This window comes from Pocillopora verrucosa, chromosome 6, assembly GCF_036669915.1.
Source record: "Pocillopora verrucosa isolate sample1 chromosome 6, ASM3666991v2, whole genome shotgun sequence".
NCBI lineage: Eukaryota > Metazoa > Cnidaria > Anthozoa > Scleractinia > Pocilloporidae > Pocillopora > Pocillopora verrucosa.
The window spans coordinates 4,557,394-4,575,908 of NC_089317.1; the positions used below are offsets into that span (position 1 = coordinate 4,557,394).

General features: G+C 38.5%; 1 protein-coding gene and 1 long non-coding RNA gene across 3 annotated transcripts; one reads left to right on the plus strand and one right to left on the minus strand.

Moving 5' to 3' along the window:
- Positions 1-605: 605 nt before the first annotated feature.
- Positions 606-14,779, minus strand: LOC131780727 (mitofusin-2). Of its 2 annotated transcripts, XM_066168200.1 has the most exons (20): positions 14,579-14,779; positions 13,851-14,123; positions 13,085-13,327; positions 11,229-11,311; positions 10,333-10,371; positions 9,872-9,980; positions 9,566-9,673; positions 8,903-9,010; positions 8,683-8,728; positions 8,506-8,576; positions 7,897-8,018; positions 7,674-7,800; positions 6,155-6,259; positions 5,955-6,057; positions 5,056-5,116; positions 4,579-4,735; positions 3,864-3,971; positions 3,128-3,312; positions 1,990-2,124; positions 606-1,495 (listed from the first exon to the last, which is right to left on the minus strand). In XM_066168200.1, the coding sequence occupies exons 2-20, from the start codon at positions 14,064-14,066 to the stop codon at positions 1,420-1,422; spliced, it is 2,202 nt and encodes a 733-aa protein (XP_066024297.1). In that variant the 5' UTR covers positions 14,067-14,123; positions 14,579-14,779; the 3' UTR covers positions 606-1,419. The 2 variants fall into 2 exon arrangements, with proteins under 2 accessions (XP_066024297.1, XP_066024296.1); XM_066168199.1 differs by having other exon boundaries at positions 13,851-14,779.
- A 128-nt stretch (positions 14,780-14,907) lies between these two features.
- Positions 14,908-17,632, plus strand: LOC136281759 (uncharacterized). The gene is made up of 3 exons (XR_010717956.1): positions 14,908-15,186; positions 16,772-16,814; positions 17,353-17,632. It is a non-coding gene; the product is annotated as an uncharacterized lncRNA (long non-coding RNA).
- Positions 17,633-18,515: the final 883 nt, after the last annotated feature.

Sequence of the window (18,515 nt, forward strand, 5' to 3'; positions counted from 1 at the left end):
CGCTTTTTTAAACCATACAGATGCGATACTTAACCATTCCAGTGCCATTTCGCATTACTCTGAACCGTTTGTGTCAAGTCATTGAACCAGAGTGAAACTAGTTGGACCGTTTGGCATGACAATTCACCATAACGCGACGGCGTTCTCGACCCAGTTTCTTATTGATATTTTTGCTGCGCGCGCCGTTGTGAAATGACGTTCCCTTCCTCTTGCTAAACCGCTCCAATGAATGTCACAGCACGCTGCTCCATGGAAGACTTGACTGTCATTTTCGACACTGAACCATTTCAGTAAACATTTGGCCACTCGCGTTTTTATCGAATGGGCTCCTGGTTTAACAAGAGTGGCTAGACAGTTTCTGAATTGTATAAACCACTTTTAGTTTGAACATTTCATTTCCCCAAAGGCTACTTGTCCATTTGTATTATAAATAAATCTTTTAAAGTAAGATAAATCGTTCTCCTAAAGACAATTAAACCACTTCTTAAACCACTTTTTTCGGACGTAAAAAGACGGAAACATATAAGTGTCCCAGTCATTAATTGTCCATTTGTATTTCAAATCTGTTGTAAATCTCTTAAAATAATATAAACCGTTCTCATTAAGACAATCAGACCACTTCTGTTTATTTCAAACAATTAATTTTAAGTTGTCAACTTAGTTGATAACACAAAATTACCCTTTAATCTCATTAGTTACGAACATTATAAAGACTGACCAATCTGTAATTTTTCAGTCCGTCTGCCGGACGTAAAAAGACAAGAACACTTGAGCGTCCTAACAGTCGTTAACTGTCCATTCGTATTTTTAATAAATTTCTTAAAATAAGATAAACCGATTCACATCTGATTATGTTTTGTAGGGTAAGCATCTGTGTACTTTAGTCAGGAAAAATTATTCGCATTGCATGCCTCTGGATGTGACCTGTATCATCTGATAGATACTACCTTTTGACTAATAATTTTAACCGGAATTTCTTAACAACCCTAAACATACTGACAGTGAAAAGAACCTCAGACAGAGCCACCAAATTCTCGAAGAACTCTTAGAGAAGTCCTCTCTTACATCATGTAGAAAAGAGAAACCACTTCGAAAAACATTCGTAACGCCTAAGCCATGTAGCGTGTTTATTATTTTTTTTTTAACTGAATGGAAAGCTTTTTCTAAGTAGATCTACACGCTTCATGGCCATGAAAAATAAACTAAGTAGATAGGGATGATAAAGCCTGCATAACTAACAGTTTTGTGGCAGTTTTGGGTGACAGAACTGCGCGAATGAGTGGTGAAGTCACAAGGGGAACGTGAAAAAATAAACTACTGGTCGGCCGCATAAATCTTCTTTGACCAACTAAAACTTTCCAGTTACGCGAGCTATAGACTTAATTTTCAGAAGTCTTTGGATTTCAAGAAGTCATCATTTCAAATCTTGCTCTTTTCCAAACCAAACTCGGTGATGAATTGGGACAGTTCGCTTTCCAACCGACTTGCTTCGTTCCTAAGGACAGAAAGCGAGCTCACTTAGAACTTCTGGTGCTGCACTCTCCCCATGCTTCTGTTTACAAACGATACTCCCATTTCTTAGGATGACGAGGTTGTCTGTGAAGGGGGGGGGGGGGGGTAGAGGCTAATCCCCCAATCCCCACAATCCCCTTCCCCTTGATAAAAAAAATATTTCCTAAGATGAAATGGTGGTCTATGAAGGGGCAAGGGGTAATTCTCACTCCTTCCCTTCCCAACCCCCTCCTTTCATTTTCACAACATCCTTTCTTGGGAGTACTAGTCTAAGAAGCCGTGGATAATCCCTTATCCCTGCCACCTTGTTCCCTTCAGCGAGAGAGAATACCAACCCAATGTGAAGAGGGAGGTAATGATACATTTGGGTTCAGAAGAAAATCATTATTCCCACACCACCCCCATTTCACTATTAGTTTTTTCCCTTCCCTCCAGCTGTTGTCATTAATTAATTGCCGCTACGTAGCACAGAATTACCTTAATATTATCGATTTGTTTTCGATTTTCTCAAGTCTTGTTATTTCTTTATCCAGTTTGATGATGTTTTCTTCCAAATTTTCCATTTCTCTCTGAACCAGAGACTCAAGCTTCGTGAAGGTTGACGTCAGTTCTCTGAAATAAAATAAAGTGAAATGTTTCATTATCTGCAGTACACAATAACCAGTTTTCAAAATAATCGTGGATTTGGCATTATGTATCTTACCGCTAAGCCGCAATGAATTAGAGGAATTAATATGCAGTAATCCTCATAACAAGATCAAAATAGCAAACAAATATGAGGAATTATTCAACTCGTGATGTTCAGTTAAACCAAAGGCAATTGAGGTGTAAAAGTTCCTCTGCAGAATCAATCAGTTGTCGGGCTGAACAGAGCATTGAATTAACACTTTCAACATCAAATAGCATCGTCCTCTTAACATAGAGATATAGTATGGCAGAGGTTACGACACATAAGTGCCGCTCTCGCTAAAAGCGGTCCTCTTGACCTTCCGTCAAAACAAGTTTTCTTTTATTTTTTGCCCACGCAAAGGGTTTAGGACACATGTTTCAAAAATAGTTTGGTTGTTCTCCAATTCTCTTCTTTTCAGTCGCCACAAGCCAAAAACGATTTTTGGCCAGACCACCCGTGTGCACAGCGATCGAAAGTGCAAATAATATAGCTCACGGAATTCTATCTTGCCACAAGTTAAAAGATGTATTCAGTTAGTTCACAGACAAAATATGGAAACTTCACCTGAAATATTTTTCATACCAGGGTGATCAGAGGAGACCCTTGGGGCTGCTACGCGACAGAAATCAGTTGAGGAGCAAATCAATGTTTGGCACCGAGCATAAAGCGAGGGAAAATTAGGGTCTGTTTTATTTGTAACCTGAGTGGTCAAAAGCACGACACCTGGTTTGATTAGCAAGATACCGAATGTAAACCGCGAGAAAATTCGCGACTCTTGAACAATTTGCGACCTAATTGGTAAAAAAAATGACACCATTTCTGATTGGCCTGACTGCGAGGCAGAAATTGAAACAAAAACCAATCACAAGGCTTTGTGGGTAAAAGAAAATCTAACCAGCAAATACATCAAAGACGCTTTAAAAATCACACGGCAGCCAAACTTACTGTCGCACTTGTCCACTGCACTTGACGCTCATGACGCTGACTTCTGACTGAAGCTTTTCAGAAGCGTAATCCACAAACTGTCGTTTGAAAGCTTCCTCTTTAGCACAATTGGTCCAACATACCCTCTCCATTACATACACTCCACCACACAAAGCCGTGAACCACCATCCTACAATCTTCCAAAGCTGCAATTAAAGAAACACGAATTGAAATGGACGCTTCGTGTAAGCATACATACATCCCTGGTGTTGCGTTGAAACTCAAATCACATTTTTGAGAGATGCGACTATTTCTGTGCAGCGGTCAAACGTATACGCACGTGCGTAATAGCTGGGTGGTGCGCTTTGAGGCTGTCAAATACAAGTTGTCTCACTCGAGTTACTAACAACCACACAAGCCAGTAAGTTATGGTGTTTCTGAAGCATTTTCTTTCGGTAAAGCTCAAAACAGTTCGGTAAATCAACAGGATACCAGTACTTGAAAAAGCTTAGTGTTTAAAATGTCTCTCGCTTTCCTTTTCCCTGCTTTTGTTTCCTTTAGCAGATTGCTATAATCGTCTCGATTCTCTTTCGCTTACTTTGCAAGACAGCGGTTGTTTCATTTGTTTTTATTTGAAATTTTACGCGGGAAATTGAAGCACAGCCGGCAAAAATTGATCCCCTAGCAATGCCCGACGTTTGACCGCTGTGTTTTATGACTGAGTTTCTCTAAATCAATAAGATATTTTAACCCTTACCAGTCCTCCAACTATGAGTACCATTGTACCAGCGGGAATTGTTGGTGAAGCTAGCCTTTGCACGACAGCTGGTGCGGTAAGTACCAAGCTCTGCTCATTTCGCTGAATCTTAGACAAAATCGAAGTTGCCATAAGCCACTACAGTTCGAAAATGAATTATCGAGGGGCGACAGATCCATCCAGCGTGGCGCAATGGATTGCAATTCACTTCTCACGCGAAAAGTTTGGGGATCGATTCCAAGTGAAAGCAAGTTTTCTTCTCTTTCTTTTTCTCTTTTTTTTTTTTTTAATCTTCGTCAGAAGCATGTTTATTCGTAGTTTCATTGGGACTCACTTATTTCATGGTAATCAGCTACAGAACTACCGCCTTTTTCTTTCTCTTTCCTAACTTAAAATGAAATGAAGTGAGCGTTTTACTCATTCCGGAGTACAGTTCATCCATACAATGTTTTTCGGCGTCGAACCCTCAACATCTATCAAATATGGAAGACCGGAGTGATGGAGCAGAGGAGTTATTTCTGGATCAAAACAACAACTCAGAAATGGCTTTCAGCCATTTCCCTCGTTTGAAATAGAATTACACTTAACGGTTTCCTTTCGAAAGTTATTACAAAATCTTTAATGCTCTTCATGTGCTCCTTCGACCTCAACTCCTCTCTAAATGGGGTAATTTTTTTCGTCGTTTGTTACTACATTACTAAAGAAGTGTTCTTACATTCGCTCCCAAAGCGATGGCTAGTCCAGGATAACGAGGCGCCAAGAAGTTCCTCAAAATCGCTTGCCAGCCAAGAGAGAAGTGAAACTCGATATCTTCACGAAAATCAGTGCACAGACGGGGCACATCCAGTTCGAAGTTCGCTTGGAAATCAAGACTACAATAAATAAACAAGGTAAAAAAATTAGTAACAAGAAAAACGGATGTTTATTCCTTTTCCCCTCTTGGGTGTCTGCTTCCTGGTTTCCTAAAGCCAGTAGTCCTGATGTCTTATTATACCGAGTCATTAGATCTTAACCCTTGACCAGCATCTAATTTCTCCTTACAATATCACCCCGGAATCACACATTCAGGTCACGAGGATTCATGAGATGAACAAATTCTCCTTGTCAGTATCTTAAGAAATATGTGGAGCACAGTATAGAGAATTTGCATACTGATGTTAAGGTTTAATGAGTTAAGGAACACAATACTCACGCTAGAGTGCCAGGCTCGAGAGATACCTCTGGTGTTTCAGGTAGAAGACTACAAAGGCCATCTGGGAGAAAAGAAAAAAAATATATATATATACACTTAAGGGACTGGTCATTACTTATCATACAAGGGGGAGGGGGTGGGGTGGGGGTTGGAGGAAGTCCGTCGTATTGCGATAAACTGTGGTAAATTGGTGTTGGCAGTCAATTTTCTACATTCCCACTTTACACTCTGCCATTGACGACTGACTCCCTCCCTCCTGAAAACAATTTGACCCTCCCCTAAATCCCCCCCCCCCCCACGGCCAAAATTATTAACTGGTCCCTAAGGACTCTTGTCTCTTTGATGTTAGCTTCCTCTCCCCCCCCCCCCCTTTTATTTTTCCCTACAATATGAGTGACTTAGTGACGTACCATTAGTTATTACTCTACCTCAGTTATTTTGCAACCCTAGTGCAAATCCTCCGTTACAAGCGTTTCAGTACGAAAGAAGAACTTTTTCATATCCTAACTGCGCTACAAGTGGCGGGATGAGAGTAGAAAGGTCGCAGGATGGAGGTGGGTTGGAGAGAGGAAGGAAGGCTCGCAAGCGAATCCTAGCTTTTGAAAAATCTATTTGCCCACATATGGCACTTCTGATTGGTGCAGCATGGTGACATTGATTGACAGGTTTGACAAGTAGCTATCAAAATCCTCGTGCAAAACAAGCGCGACTTACGATCAGAAAGATCAAAGTGGCGGAAGGCGTGGAAGTGTAAACTGATGCAAGCTGTTTTTCAAAGGTACTTCACCAGATAATTCCGGCAATACACTTGTATACTCATTCAAGAATTTTTTTCGCTTACGTACACATGCATATTCACACATCATCCATGTAACATAGAGTAGTTCCTGAACACTGACCTTCAATTTTTTCTAGTTCCTCAAAAATCACTTGAATTTGAGAATTAGAACAACAAGCCGTCATATTCCTTTCCAAGCCCCTCTTGAGGTGATAGTACAGCTCCTGTTAACAAAATCAGTGATAAATTATTAAATTTCAGATTATTCTTCTTTTGCAGCTGTTGCTTAGCAGTGAAACTGTCTACACATGTAATTTTCACCTTTTTGTATGATTTGAGGGACTCAGGATGAGGATGGAATGGATGATCGAACTCATTTACCAGCAAGCCCAGTTGACCAATCACTTCTCTCATAGCCTCAGTCACCTAAAGAAAGGAAAACATTTTTTTTGAGTAAGCACCATCAGACTTTCTCACTGGCCAGAAACGCACAGCCGAAAAATTTGTCCCAGGAAAAAACTGGACAAAATCGACCAAATAAACAAGTCGATCATTTTTAGTAAAAGCTTATTGAACTGAAATCAGTTAGCTAGAAAGGCAAAAACTATGTTTTCTTGCAACACTCAGGGATTCTAAAATTTTAAGACGACTCAGAATAAATCCTGGAAATTGAAGGTGGAATCCTTTGGCAACTATGCTGGCCAGTCATATGAACAGATCAGACGCTGACGGAGTCTGATGGCTTTAAAATTTGACAAAATTTGTCCTTTTGTCGGGACAATTCTAGTTTTGTCCGCTGGTGCAGATAAGCTTTAAGAGTAAAAAATGGATACAAACAAGGGATTGGCAAAACACGAAGAAATGCTGCCAGGGAGGTGGACGGGTAGCATGAGATGGACTGGCTTCCCATGTGGGGGGTGGGGGGGGGGGGAGGGGAGGAGGGGAGAGTACCAATACTCTGGGTGTGAAAATTGGGAAAATCTCTGACAGTTTAGTTCTGTAAGCTTGTGTCTTCATTTGTGTTCATCCTTAATACTGTTATGAGTAATTTTTAAAATATAAGCTGCTAGAAATCTCCAGACTGCTTAGTCATGCTGAATTGCATACCAAAGAACTTTCCATCTCAAGTCACGCACTTATGTACTACTACTAAAATAATTCCTATGTAAGCTTCTGAAATGTTCCAGAACACTTTGTGAAGATATATAAAGACTCACTGATGCAGTAGTGGGAGTAGTTGTTGTTGTCAGAGCTACAACTGTTTTAAAAGCTATACTGAGAGGGTGTTAATGCAGAAGATTGCTCATTTCAAGAAACTTTGGAGACAGCAGTGAGATTTTGTCAGTGGTGAGCTGAGCTGGGATATAGACTGTGGTGGGCTTAATGAAGTTTATTAACAATAAGTATTGTACTGCTTTTAGGGGTCACTCATTGTTAAGAACATTGCTCATTATTTAATAAAGTAGTTGAGTCTGTGGGATTGTTGTCTTTTTTTTTCTGCTGGTTAGATTACACTGCAACACTACTATAGGCATCATACCTATTACAAATTACATGCATATCTGTGTGAACTCAGGCACTATAACAATATAATTAAGGCAAACTCTTGATAAGATTTTACCACTCACTTTAAAGTAAATTTGATATGCATATCAGAGGCACCTGACAAGCATTTAAAAAGCATGTTGAAAAAGTTATTCAATTGATTAGTACATACTTTTTGATCTGTTCTGGAACCTTGCCTTGTGAAAAACTTAAAATTACCATAATTCGAGACAGAATAAACCACAAGTTTAAAACTTGTGCCTCCTAAAGAACATTTGAGTAGTTATTTTATTACCTGACCCTGAACTTTAGAGGTGATTTCCTTGATCTGGAGTTCGGTGTCACTTGTATAAATTCTAAGCTGTTCCTTCACATATTCCAGTCTATTCTCTTGCTCCTTCTTGGCTTTCTCCAGTTTAGATCTAAGCAAAATAGACCATATGAACTCAGCAAAACCAACAATTACCTAAAATCACTATTGTTAAGCAAATTGAAAAAATTATCTGTCTCTTTCTCACCTTTGCTGAGATGCAGAATCCACTCTTTGTTCCATGAAATCCTTTAATGTATTCACAATTTTCAATCCACTGAATGCATGAGCTTCAAACTTGGTTTGTATAACTGACTTAGAAATACACTCCTGTAACACCAAGCATGTAAAATTTATGTTGTGAAGTGAGAATAATTAATTGACACAAATTCTAGACAAGCAAATGTGTTTAACTTTAAATGGAAAAAGTACATGTACAAATACATCATGACTCTGTGGTAGCAATCTTTGATTAGTTCTTACCAATGACCTTACACCCAACAATCCCTGGGGTTTCAGTAACCTTTTCAATGGGCAGCTGCCAATGGTGTTTAAGGTGGCAGGGTCAGAAGGCCCCTCTACATGCTAAATAGATGGCAGTTAAAGGTCTAACAGGTGGTAAATTACTTGTAACTAGCTTTAATGTGTGAAGTTACCATTAGCAATTTTGTACTCCTTGAATAACAATGCCACTAAATTCCACTTTGCAATCATCAAAATATTTCTGCCACCTTTTGGTTTGTAAGTGATCTGCTAACAGACAACTGGCTATCTGAAAACTATGCTGGATTGTAAGCCAGAGCAGCTGCTAAAATACCTCCAATTTGTGTTCGAAGTTCTCAAACTCCAACTGCCGAGCAAAAAATCCTTCATCATGAATGGCACCACCTGAAAAACAACAAGGCAATGCTAGTTACTTGATTCAATATAAAAATTTTACTTGTTAACAATTCATGCTGTTTCAAGAGGATGCACATTTTGATCAGCCACAAACCTCCTTGAGGCATTCCTTGGTGTTTCTGCACTCTGGTCATTAAGGTCTAGGTAAAACAGAAACATGAAAAGAAAGTGGGGTTCAAATAAATAAATCAATTAAGAGGTGTGTCCTGTTTTATATTTCTCTTTGCATAGCAGTAACAAAAATTTGAAGACTTTTTCAAAGTTATTTGCAATTGGTCCTTGTAAACTGCGATATAAAATAACCCGCAGCTTACCTCTTTAGCTGAGACAAAAAACACTCTGTCTTCTGCCTTTCCTTTGTCTACACACTTGAGCTCATCAACAAGAAAACTGATGCTTCTACTGAGATGCTGATTTTTCACCTAAAGGAAACAGGAAAAAAAAAAAAATTTAAAAAATCACACTTTACCACCATCATCTGATAGTTAGGGGGGAGGGGGGAGGGGGGAGACAGGTTGTTTTCCAGGGGGAGGTGGGGAGGTGGGGAGGTGGGGAGGTGGGGAGGTGGGGAGGTGGGGAGGTGGGGAGGTGGGGAGGTGGGGAGGTGGGGAGGTGGGGAGGTGGGGAGGTGGGATAAATGGCTTGTTATCCCACCCATCATCATACCTTAATCATTCCCCTCTAACTAAGCCCCCCCTCCTTCCTCTCTCCCCCCCCCCCACTATGAATCATCAGCAATTTTTTTCCAGCAACAATTTCCTTTGAAGAGAGCATCTAAAATGAAAGGCAACTCCATGTTGTGTTTTGATTCAGTTTTTGACATCTTTTCGATTTCAGCAATTTTTTTCCAGCAACAATTTCCTTTGAAGAGAGCATCTAAAATGAAAGGCAACTCCATGTTGTGTTTTGATTCAGTTTTTGACATCTTTTGATTTCAAATTTGATTGGGTATCAAGGACAAATAAGTGCTTACTAACCAGCTCCATCTTGTCTGGTTCTGATGCAGATGCATCCCATCTGTTATGTACAATGAAGATGTTTGGTTTTGAAAGATGCTGATTCACTTTGTGAAAAAATTTTTTCTCCTGCAAATGACAAGGGTACCAATTGAGAAACTGTCCCACAAGCATAGGAAGGTTAAATCTATGAATGCTACCACAATGGACCTGTAACAAGTCACATTTTAAAGCAACTGAAATTTTGAAAACAGTTCCATCAAATTTAAATTTTGTATGTATTGTATCTTAAATTTACACATAGCACATGAATGGCCATGAACATACCGTAACCATGAGTGCCGATTCAGCGTTAGCAACCAGGACAAACACATCAGCATCCAAACAGTGCTTATCAATCCAACCATCATAATCAGGGCTTACATCTGTACCAGGACTAAAATAACAATTTTCTGTGACTAATTACATGGCATTTTTAGGCTTCTTCTAGGTGTAGAAGACACAGGATATGTCACAATAGAGCAATGCCTCATTAACCTGTTGTTTTCATTGCTTTCTTGTTTTTTTGTCTCTTTGTTTTTCTCAAACCTTCACACCCTAACATTAGTATGCACATTCTCTATACTGTCCTCTTTACATTCCCTTAGGTGCAGACAAAGACAATTTGCTGAACAGTCAAGAGTCTCTATAGTTGGTGATTATTTCTTTTATTCATGGGATCTAAATGCGTAATTGAGGGGTGAAAAGGTTAATTATACAGTACATTTTATAAATTCTAATTTGCTTACCTATCCACCAAAACAACATCCCCTGACAAGATTTTACATCTGAGGTTAAAAAAAAATACAGTTTTAACAAAAATGAAACCATCAAAAGTGATAACAATGTACAGGTAAAACTTTATTTATACAAACCCTCTGATCTAATGTGAAATGCATTATCTAGAACATGTGAACTGTGTTTAAGAAGTTTTTTATATCTTTTTAAGAAACAAGAGGCAGCCTATCCAAGAGCTTTTCAACACTACAAGTACATTTCCTTTTTTTATAAGACACTCATTGAAAAATCAATGACACAGCTTTATACTTTACTTTATATGTTTATTAAACAATTTCTGGAGGAAGTTGAGCATGATAACTTGAATTATCAAAACCGAGGTCTGAGTCATCTACCAAAACTGAAGGCTGAGGCAGATTACAAAGACATGATGCTTAATAATTTATGATATCAAATGAATTAATTCAGTAATTGTTTCATTACAAATTTAAAAAAAAATCTGGAAAAGAAGACACATCTCTCTAGGTCTGCAAAAGTTTGAGAACACTTCATGGAGTAAGGGCTTAGACACTAGGCAGACTTTTAACTCCAAATAATAGATGCAATGTCTGATGCAGATACTGGGTTATTATGTCAACTTCCTCTGCTCTTGTATAGTGATAGAATGTTCTTGACCAATCAGATCTCTCATAAGTCTAATGCATAATAACAGAATTAATTTGAAGCCAAAAAGTTTCCATAAACTTAACCTCTTTGGAATAAACCTGGACAAAGGGCACAACATTCTACCTTTAAAACCAATGAATAAAGTTTGCAAGGTTGAATGGTAAATGCACTTTGATTGACAGGACAACAGTTACCTGTGAGTACATGTGAATGATACAATAGTTACAAAACAAAATCAAACCTGGACTTTGGCCAAACCACTTGAACAAGACTGCTAGGATCAAGCTTTTCTTTGGACAAGGCATCGGCAAGTTCATCTAATGACTGTTTTGATAACAAAAAGAAAAATATGTAATTATCATAGTTACTAACTATTCATTAACTAAGACAGTGCATTTGTCAATTGGAGTACTATTTAATCTATTCATGAAGATTTTTCTGCTTTTAGATAATTTAAGTACCAGTGATATTTTCTGAATGAAATGTAAAACCGAAATTAATTGTTAAAATCATGTAAACACCAGAGAAATACTGCTAGTTTAGAATTAAACAGTAGGGGTAATTGATCGAGGTTAAGGCCTTTATCTGCTGTTAGGCTATAAAAATTAAAAACAATTTATTAACTGTAAATCATATTTTAACCCACTGACTCCTACGTGTAACACGTGCCTACCCAAAAGTTAAAATTTTGGAGAAACCGGAAAAGTAAACACAATGCGCAGTAAAGTTTGACAAATCTTTTTTTCCCAAAAAACAAGCTCACGTGAAAGAAGACCATTTAAATAACTAACTATCAACGAGGAAAGCAATAGATGCATATTAAGTTTTTACTCTAAAATCAAGATAAAAGATAAAAATCAGTAAATTTTTGCGCACGTGTGCAAAAAAAGTATGCGGATCGGATTTCAAAGTGAATATGCAAATTTATCAGTGTGTGGAGAGATCTCATGTTACATGGAAATTATCAATGAGGAGAAAGACAAAACTGACCAAGGAACGTTTCGGGAAGAAAGCTTTATTCAAAACAGTTCTTAATTTTCTGTTAGAACCGAAAAACGTACGAATTTCTTACGTGTGCGAAACCCACGAAGTAGAATTCATCATGCTTAGATCGATGTTTACTTGACTTCACGGCTAGAATATTGCGCAGCGTTGTGTTGAAAATACTGAAAGTTCTACGTTTTAACACAAAATCTTCTATTAAACAATACTTTTTGGACATCTCATTACTCAAACGTGATATTTACCGTGCCTTTGAATCTTCATAATGTCTCTAGGCCTCGCTTGAAGTCCGATAGTGTGGTTTTCGCTTTACGACCCTAATTCGCATCGCTTTAGAGAATTGTAGTGTTGTCGACTCGAAAGCTTATTTTGTCGCCTTTAAGACCATGATGTCCATTATCTTTCGAGCAGATTATTCTATAGCATTTTTCCTTTTCATTTTGTGTTCCAGAAGGTCTAAAATGGTGGGAAAGGAACAGAAAATCCGACTTGAAAATATTGAAAGTCGGCCGCGCGTACGCCATTTCTTTGTAGTTGATCATTTCTTGAGAACGCATAAAATGACGCCTCTGTACTACCCCCTAAAGTTCTCAAAATAACTGCGCAAAAAACGGATTCTGATTGGTTTATAGATCCTCTGACAACAGAGGAAGTTTGGAGACAAAATTCTGCTTAGTAGGGGAGATAGGGGGGAAAGCGTCTCTCGCGCAAGTCCCCCACGCGGCACGGGCGGTTACGGGCGGTTCAGGTGTCAATGGGTTTTAAACATAAAATGTTTGTAAGAAAAATATATATCCTTGTTAAGACTAGGTGACAGTTTGACAGAGAAAAATCATGTTTTCTCACTGACTACCCATCAGTCTTAAAATATGGATATTAAGAAAAGTTGATATACCAATCCCAGACTAATACCCTGTCCTGATACTTATAAACACCAGGTTTACCAGGCCAAGTTTGAAATAAATGCACCGGTTGCTCAATCAAGAAAATGTGGTACATATATTTATTAGGAGAGAGAATTGCAACAATTGAGAAAATGTGGTACTTGTAATTATAACAAAGGAAAAACTTACAATACTTTTTAGGAGGACATACCTTTACACTCCTCTTGTCATCACTCCCTGGAACCAAGATATATGGATCTGGTAAATCTGAACCATGTACACTGAGAAAACAATTTGTAGTATGGCCCAACCCTGTTGGTAAGATCTTATCTTGTAGCATGGCATTTATTGTAGTGCTCTTTCCATTACTGGTTCTTCCAAAGAATGCCATCTTTATCTGGTCCCTTGATAGCACCTCTGAGATGCGTGAAACCTGAGCCAGATGGCCTGACACCTGTATAAGAGAAATGCAGTAATCAATTCTGACTTAATAAGAATTACTACATCAAGAAATTGACCGTGATAGTGCAGGGTAGCTTTGCAGTAATAGCAAAATACGTGAAAAGATAGAGGGGCCACAGCCAGGATAAAACATCTTATGAAATTAAAAAAAAACGATCTCTGGCTAAACTTTTAAAAATACGAGCTTTCGGCTGTTTGCGCTACAGCCTTCAATGGGTAAAATGATAAAAAGGTAAAAAATACTAGGTGTGAAGTACAAAGTAAAAATTAAAAATGCTGATAATTACTAAGAATGTTTGTTAAAAAGAATGTTGTATTGTCCGGGCAAAGGACAGGAATTGTTGTCCGCATTGGGAGTTCCAAGTTAACTCCCAATGCGGACAACAATTTCTGTTCTTTTAAATTTCATAATAGCAAAATAAATTGAAAAAAAACATTAAAAAACAACGCCGTTTTAACATTACTTAAAAATTCTCATCAACATCATGGAGCTTGAACGCGACATACAATCTTACCTTGCTTGAGAATTTCTTGATGTCTCGTTCATTTTCATCAGCTTTTCTGAACTCAGCTAAGAATTTTTCACAGTCTTCAAGATACTTCTCAAGGTCTCTGAATTTAGCGTTTATCTTCTGCTTCGCTTCTACGAAATTGTGCAGAAGGTGCTCTTTGTCCACTCCGTCATCTTGTAAAGGCTCAGTTCGTTTGGACTGAGACGATAAATTGCTCATGTTCACCAGGAGATGTATGTTCTTCTTCTGGTGTTCACTGATGCGTGCGTGGTGCGGCTGAAAATAACAACAAGCCAGCGCGTGAATTTGAATTCGGTCCATGCCCTACTCCTACAAAAATCCTACAAAAATCCTCCAGGCGTCCTGGATGCGGACACTGGTGACAGGCGTCGACCGCCATCATTTTTCGTCCCTAATTTCGTTCTTTTTTAAACTTAATAGCAACATTTTTCAACGAGTTACTTTCTTTGACTTGTTACACCTTTCTTGTGTATTGTCGGAATGTTTGAAAATGGCGACCAACAGAAAGCGAGGATGTATTTTTGTCAAGAAATGAAGTTCTATGTGAAGATCTATGACCAGGTGCTACAGCACGCCACATTGAGCTGCATATCTGCTTCTCTTTGGCATCTTCCACAACTTGAAAGTCAAACAACACTGGGAGAGTAAATGGCTTACAGTGGCCATGACACAGACACAGAAAGAATAAAAGCGAAAAGTTCCAGTATAACCGTGTGACGACATCCTGTCCTCAAACCCAAACTAAGTCACAAAAACCATTTTGCATGTTTAAGACTTGCTTCAAAGGGCTATTCCGCTCCAAAATGAGCCGCTACCCAAACAGCATGTCAACTCTTCATCCAATCCGACTATCTATACACAGTGCAGGTATACTCGTAACGATCGTTCTCGTGCGTAGCATTGCAGTTGTGTCTTCCTTTGTAATTATGCCCTCACATCTAATAACCAATAGAATGCGGTTTTACTTCTTCCAATCAAAGTGCGTTGTGAACGTGTCTTCTGCGTGTCACTTCCCAAGTAGGGGAGGGATGCAATGCAATATTGTGTAACGATCGTTAAGTTTTCCGCGCTCGAAGTTTGAGAATTTCATGGGCTATTCTTGCTTCATGGGCTATCCTTGATGCCTTTTGGGACACATCGGATTGGTGAAAGATTAATATTCTTGTTGCGTGTTTAAGCGCGAAGTATTAGTGAAATTTTCTTCTTTGGAAAGCTTACGAAGACGAGAATATTATTTGACATTGCCTCGTAGCTCCCCTTATTGGTTTGGAGTGCGCTGATCGAAGTTGTGCTTTTTTGTCGGAATTAGTAAAGTAAGGTAAGGTTTCGGTTGCATTTTATGCTAGTATTTTGTTACATTTAAATATTACAGCCATTCTTCAAAGATCGCGTTTAGTTTTGGGCTAAATACTGTAGATTTCATGTGACTGCATGGTGAAGCGTGCGAGTAACTACTAACCTGGATTCATTGAATCCTTCAGTGTCGAGGGCTGAATTAAACTAAGGATAAAACTAAACCACAGCATACCTATACTAAACCCTCGGCCTATTTGTATGAATATTACTATTTTTTCTGGTGTTCACCCAATAGATTCAATCCACTCACAGACAAAGATGGCACCTGTGTATTTTACCATTACTCCTAGGCTAAGCCACTTGTAGAAAGCAATTTTTCACAAAAAAACAACATTATGTATGCAAGGTTTAAATTTTTCGGACCTTTACTGCTTGTTTTTATGAGTGGTTCCAGTATTTTCTTGCACAAAGAGTTCTGGTTGAATGTATCAGTTGCCATGTTTTTTGGTATGGTGGTTTACAGTAATTGTTGTATGAAGTAACCTTTGCCAATATTAATTTTGTCAACTTGTCACTGACAAAGAGCTAGTTCATGAGTAGGCATTGATCGTTTCTTTGATTACCATGCTCTACATTTATCATTGAAGTACTAATTAACTCCTCTGCCATCAGTGGTTGCATTAAAGATACTGTGTTAGAAATCACAGCACTGTACCCTAAAATCTAATGTCGTCCTTAGCACAATTTCATTTTTTGAGCAAGGCAAAGGTAAAAATCAAACAAGACCACACAGACATCATCACAGAGACAACATTGCTATGTATAATGTTTATAAAGTTGGTTACGTAAAAGGTACTCTATTCATTAATTCAGTGTCAATACTCTCCCTGGTAGCAGCTATAATTTTTAGCCAACTTGGGATATAGTGGCCTAAAATGGACCCTTTTGGACATCTGAACTTTTAAATTTCCAGGGGAAGGTTCCCCAGACTTTGCCATCCAAGTGGGAATAAATGGCTGCCACACTGTCATTTTGGTCCCTCCCAGCTGCTCAAATGTTGTCCCTCCTTTCCACAATCTTACCAAAGCCCCCATATGTGTAGTAATAAAAACAGCAAAGTGAAGTGTGCTATCTCAACAAGAGGTGATAATCATGCACACTTTTAAGTGAGTCATTCTAACAGATGTTTGGTGAGGTATTGTATTCTGTGCTCAAAATCTAGTTCACGTAGACCTGGGAAAAAAGAATGGGGTGTAGCAGTCATTCATGTCGGTTAATTGCTCCAAGCCCTAATTCGATACCACCGTTCATTTGGCTATCTTTCTTGCCAATACTGTTTTGTTATTTGGGTTTTCTTGAAGACACTTCCCATTGAGAAGAAGCATTATATGTGTTAACAAATTAGGAGCAAAGAAAAGTGAAAAAAATAGTAGAGTAACAGGATGGTATCAAAGACAGTGGTACAATTTTTTTTGCAGGGGGGTGTTTTTTTATTTTTGAATCAGAGTTTTAGCCTAAGTATGTCTAAGTTTCTACACTTGTTCTTCTTGTGATTTCTTGCTTTAAGAAGTGAGGTAAAATTGTTTGAATTTGTTTTTTCATTACAGCCACTTGAGTCTGTAAATGGAAAGAAAACACTGAAAAATGATGGTAAGGAATACATTGTTTGCACTATAAAGTATTGAAAGTAATTTGCAACTCTCCATATTTGTTATTTATAATTGACATGCTTTGCATAGGTGTTGTGTGATTAGTGGAGAAGTTAACTGTATTTCAAAAATTAAATCGTTGTAAATCGACCATACTTCGTTCCCTATACTATTACTGGGATACCTGTGGTAGCCCAGTCATAAAATGCCTTTGTTTTTTTGTCCCCTTTTTTCTTTTTTTTTTTTTTTTTCCTCTGCCACAAAATGGAAAAATTGTGCAATAGTACCCAGAGTTCATTGGGCCCTCAACACCATGACAACTAACTGTGATCCAATGAGGCGTTCACATGCTGATCACGCGTGTTATCCCTCAACACCATGACAACTAACTGTGATCCAATGAGGTGTTCACATGCTGATCACGCGTGTTATCTTGATGATGATTGATGTTGTCATGCACAGACAGATCCAAAACCCTGTGTTTTTTTGTGTACAATGTTATTATGTTAAATATTGTTTACGCAATTGTTTTGTCACAGGCTTCCCAAGCTCACGTCTCGAGAAAAAGCTGAACGCGTCACGCGTTGTGTGACTCGGTGTTAAGTTGCGAGGGGAACTACACGTTATAAGGAATAGTACAGGGAACAAAGTATGGTCGATTTACAACGATACATATTTCGAAATATGAACATTTTTCTCGTAAAATCAATAAAACTTACTCATACCCTGTGTATCCGTTGTATTTTCTGGCGATTTCTGTCGTTTTAAGCTTGCTTTACCATCACCGTTATTCACGTCATCTACTTTTATTACGTCGGTAAAATCTATACAGACATCACACCAACCAACTCGCGCGCAAAGTAAGAAGACTATATTGAAGGCTTGAAATAATATTGCGATCGACTTTCATCAAGAAATGGGCCAGGAATATTCCACAATAGTGCAAATAATCGTGAAGGCGGATCGCAGAGCTGTAAGATGACATGGTAAGCTGTAAGATGACATGTTATTATATACCAGACGTAAAAACTCTTCAGATTCTTAGTCTGCATTTTGTACCCACTCTGCAGTCTGCAGTCTATATTTTGTATCCGGTCTGCAGTCTGCTGTCTGCATTTTGTACTAACCGTGGCACCAATACAGTTTATTTTTGGTTACATTTATTCGCAAAACACACATAATCTACCACAAAATACCTGTGAGTGAGGTAATTCGACATTTTCGTTTTTTCCTACATATTCTTCTCTCCTTTTGTAAGAATGTAGACATCACTCACAGTGTTTCAAGTAATCCACCCACCCTACAAAAAAGTAACTCTTGCACGCATAGCATGCCTATGTTTTGAAATAGGTGTATGCCCTTGGCCAGACTTGAGCGCACTATTTCAGTATACTAGTCCGACACCCGTAGTATCACTACACTTGATTCCAAGGATCCAGTACCATCCAGGTATCCCAGTTACCCTGCTGACAGGGTCTAGTTCCTTATAACGTGCAGTTCCTTTCGTAACTTAAGACCGAGTCACACAACGCGTGACGCGTTCATGAATTGATCGTTGGCTTTTTCTCGAGACGTGAGCTTGGGCCGCCTGTGACAAGACAATTGCGTAAACAATATTTAACATAATAACATTATACACAAAAAAACACAGGGTTTTGGATCACGTATTTATTAAAAAAGAATATCCATACGACTACAATAA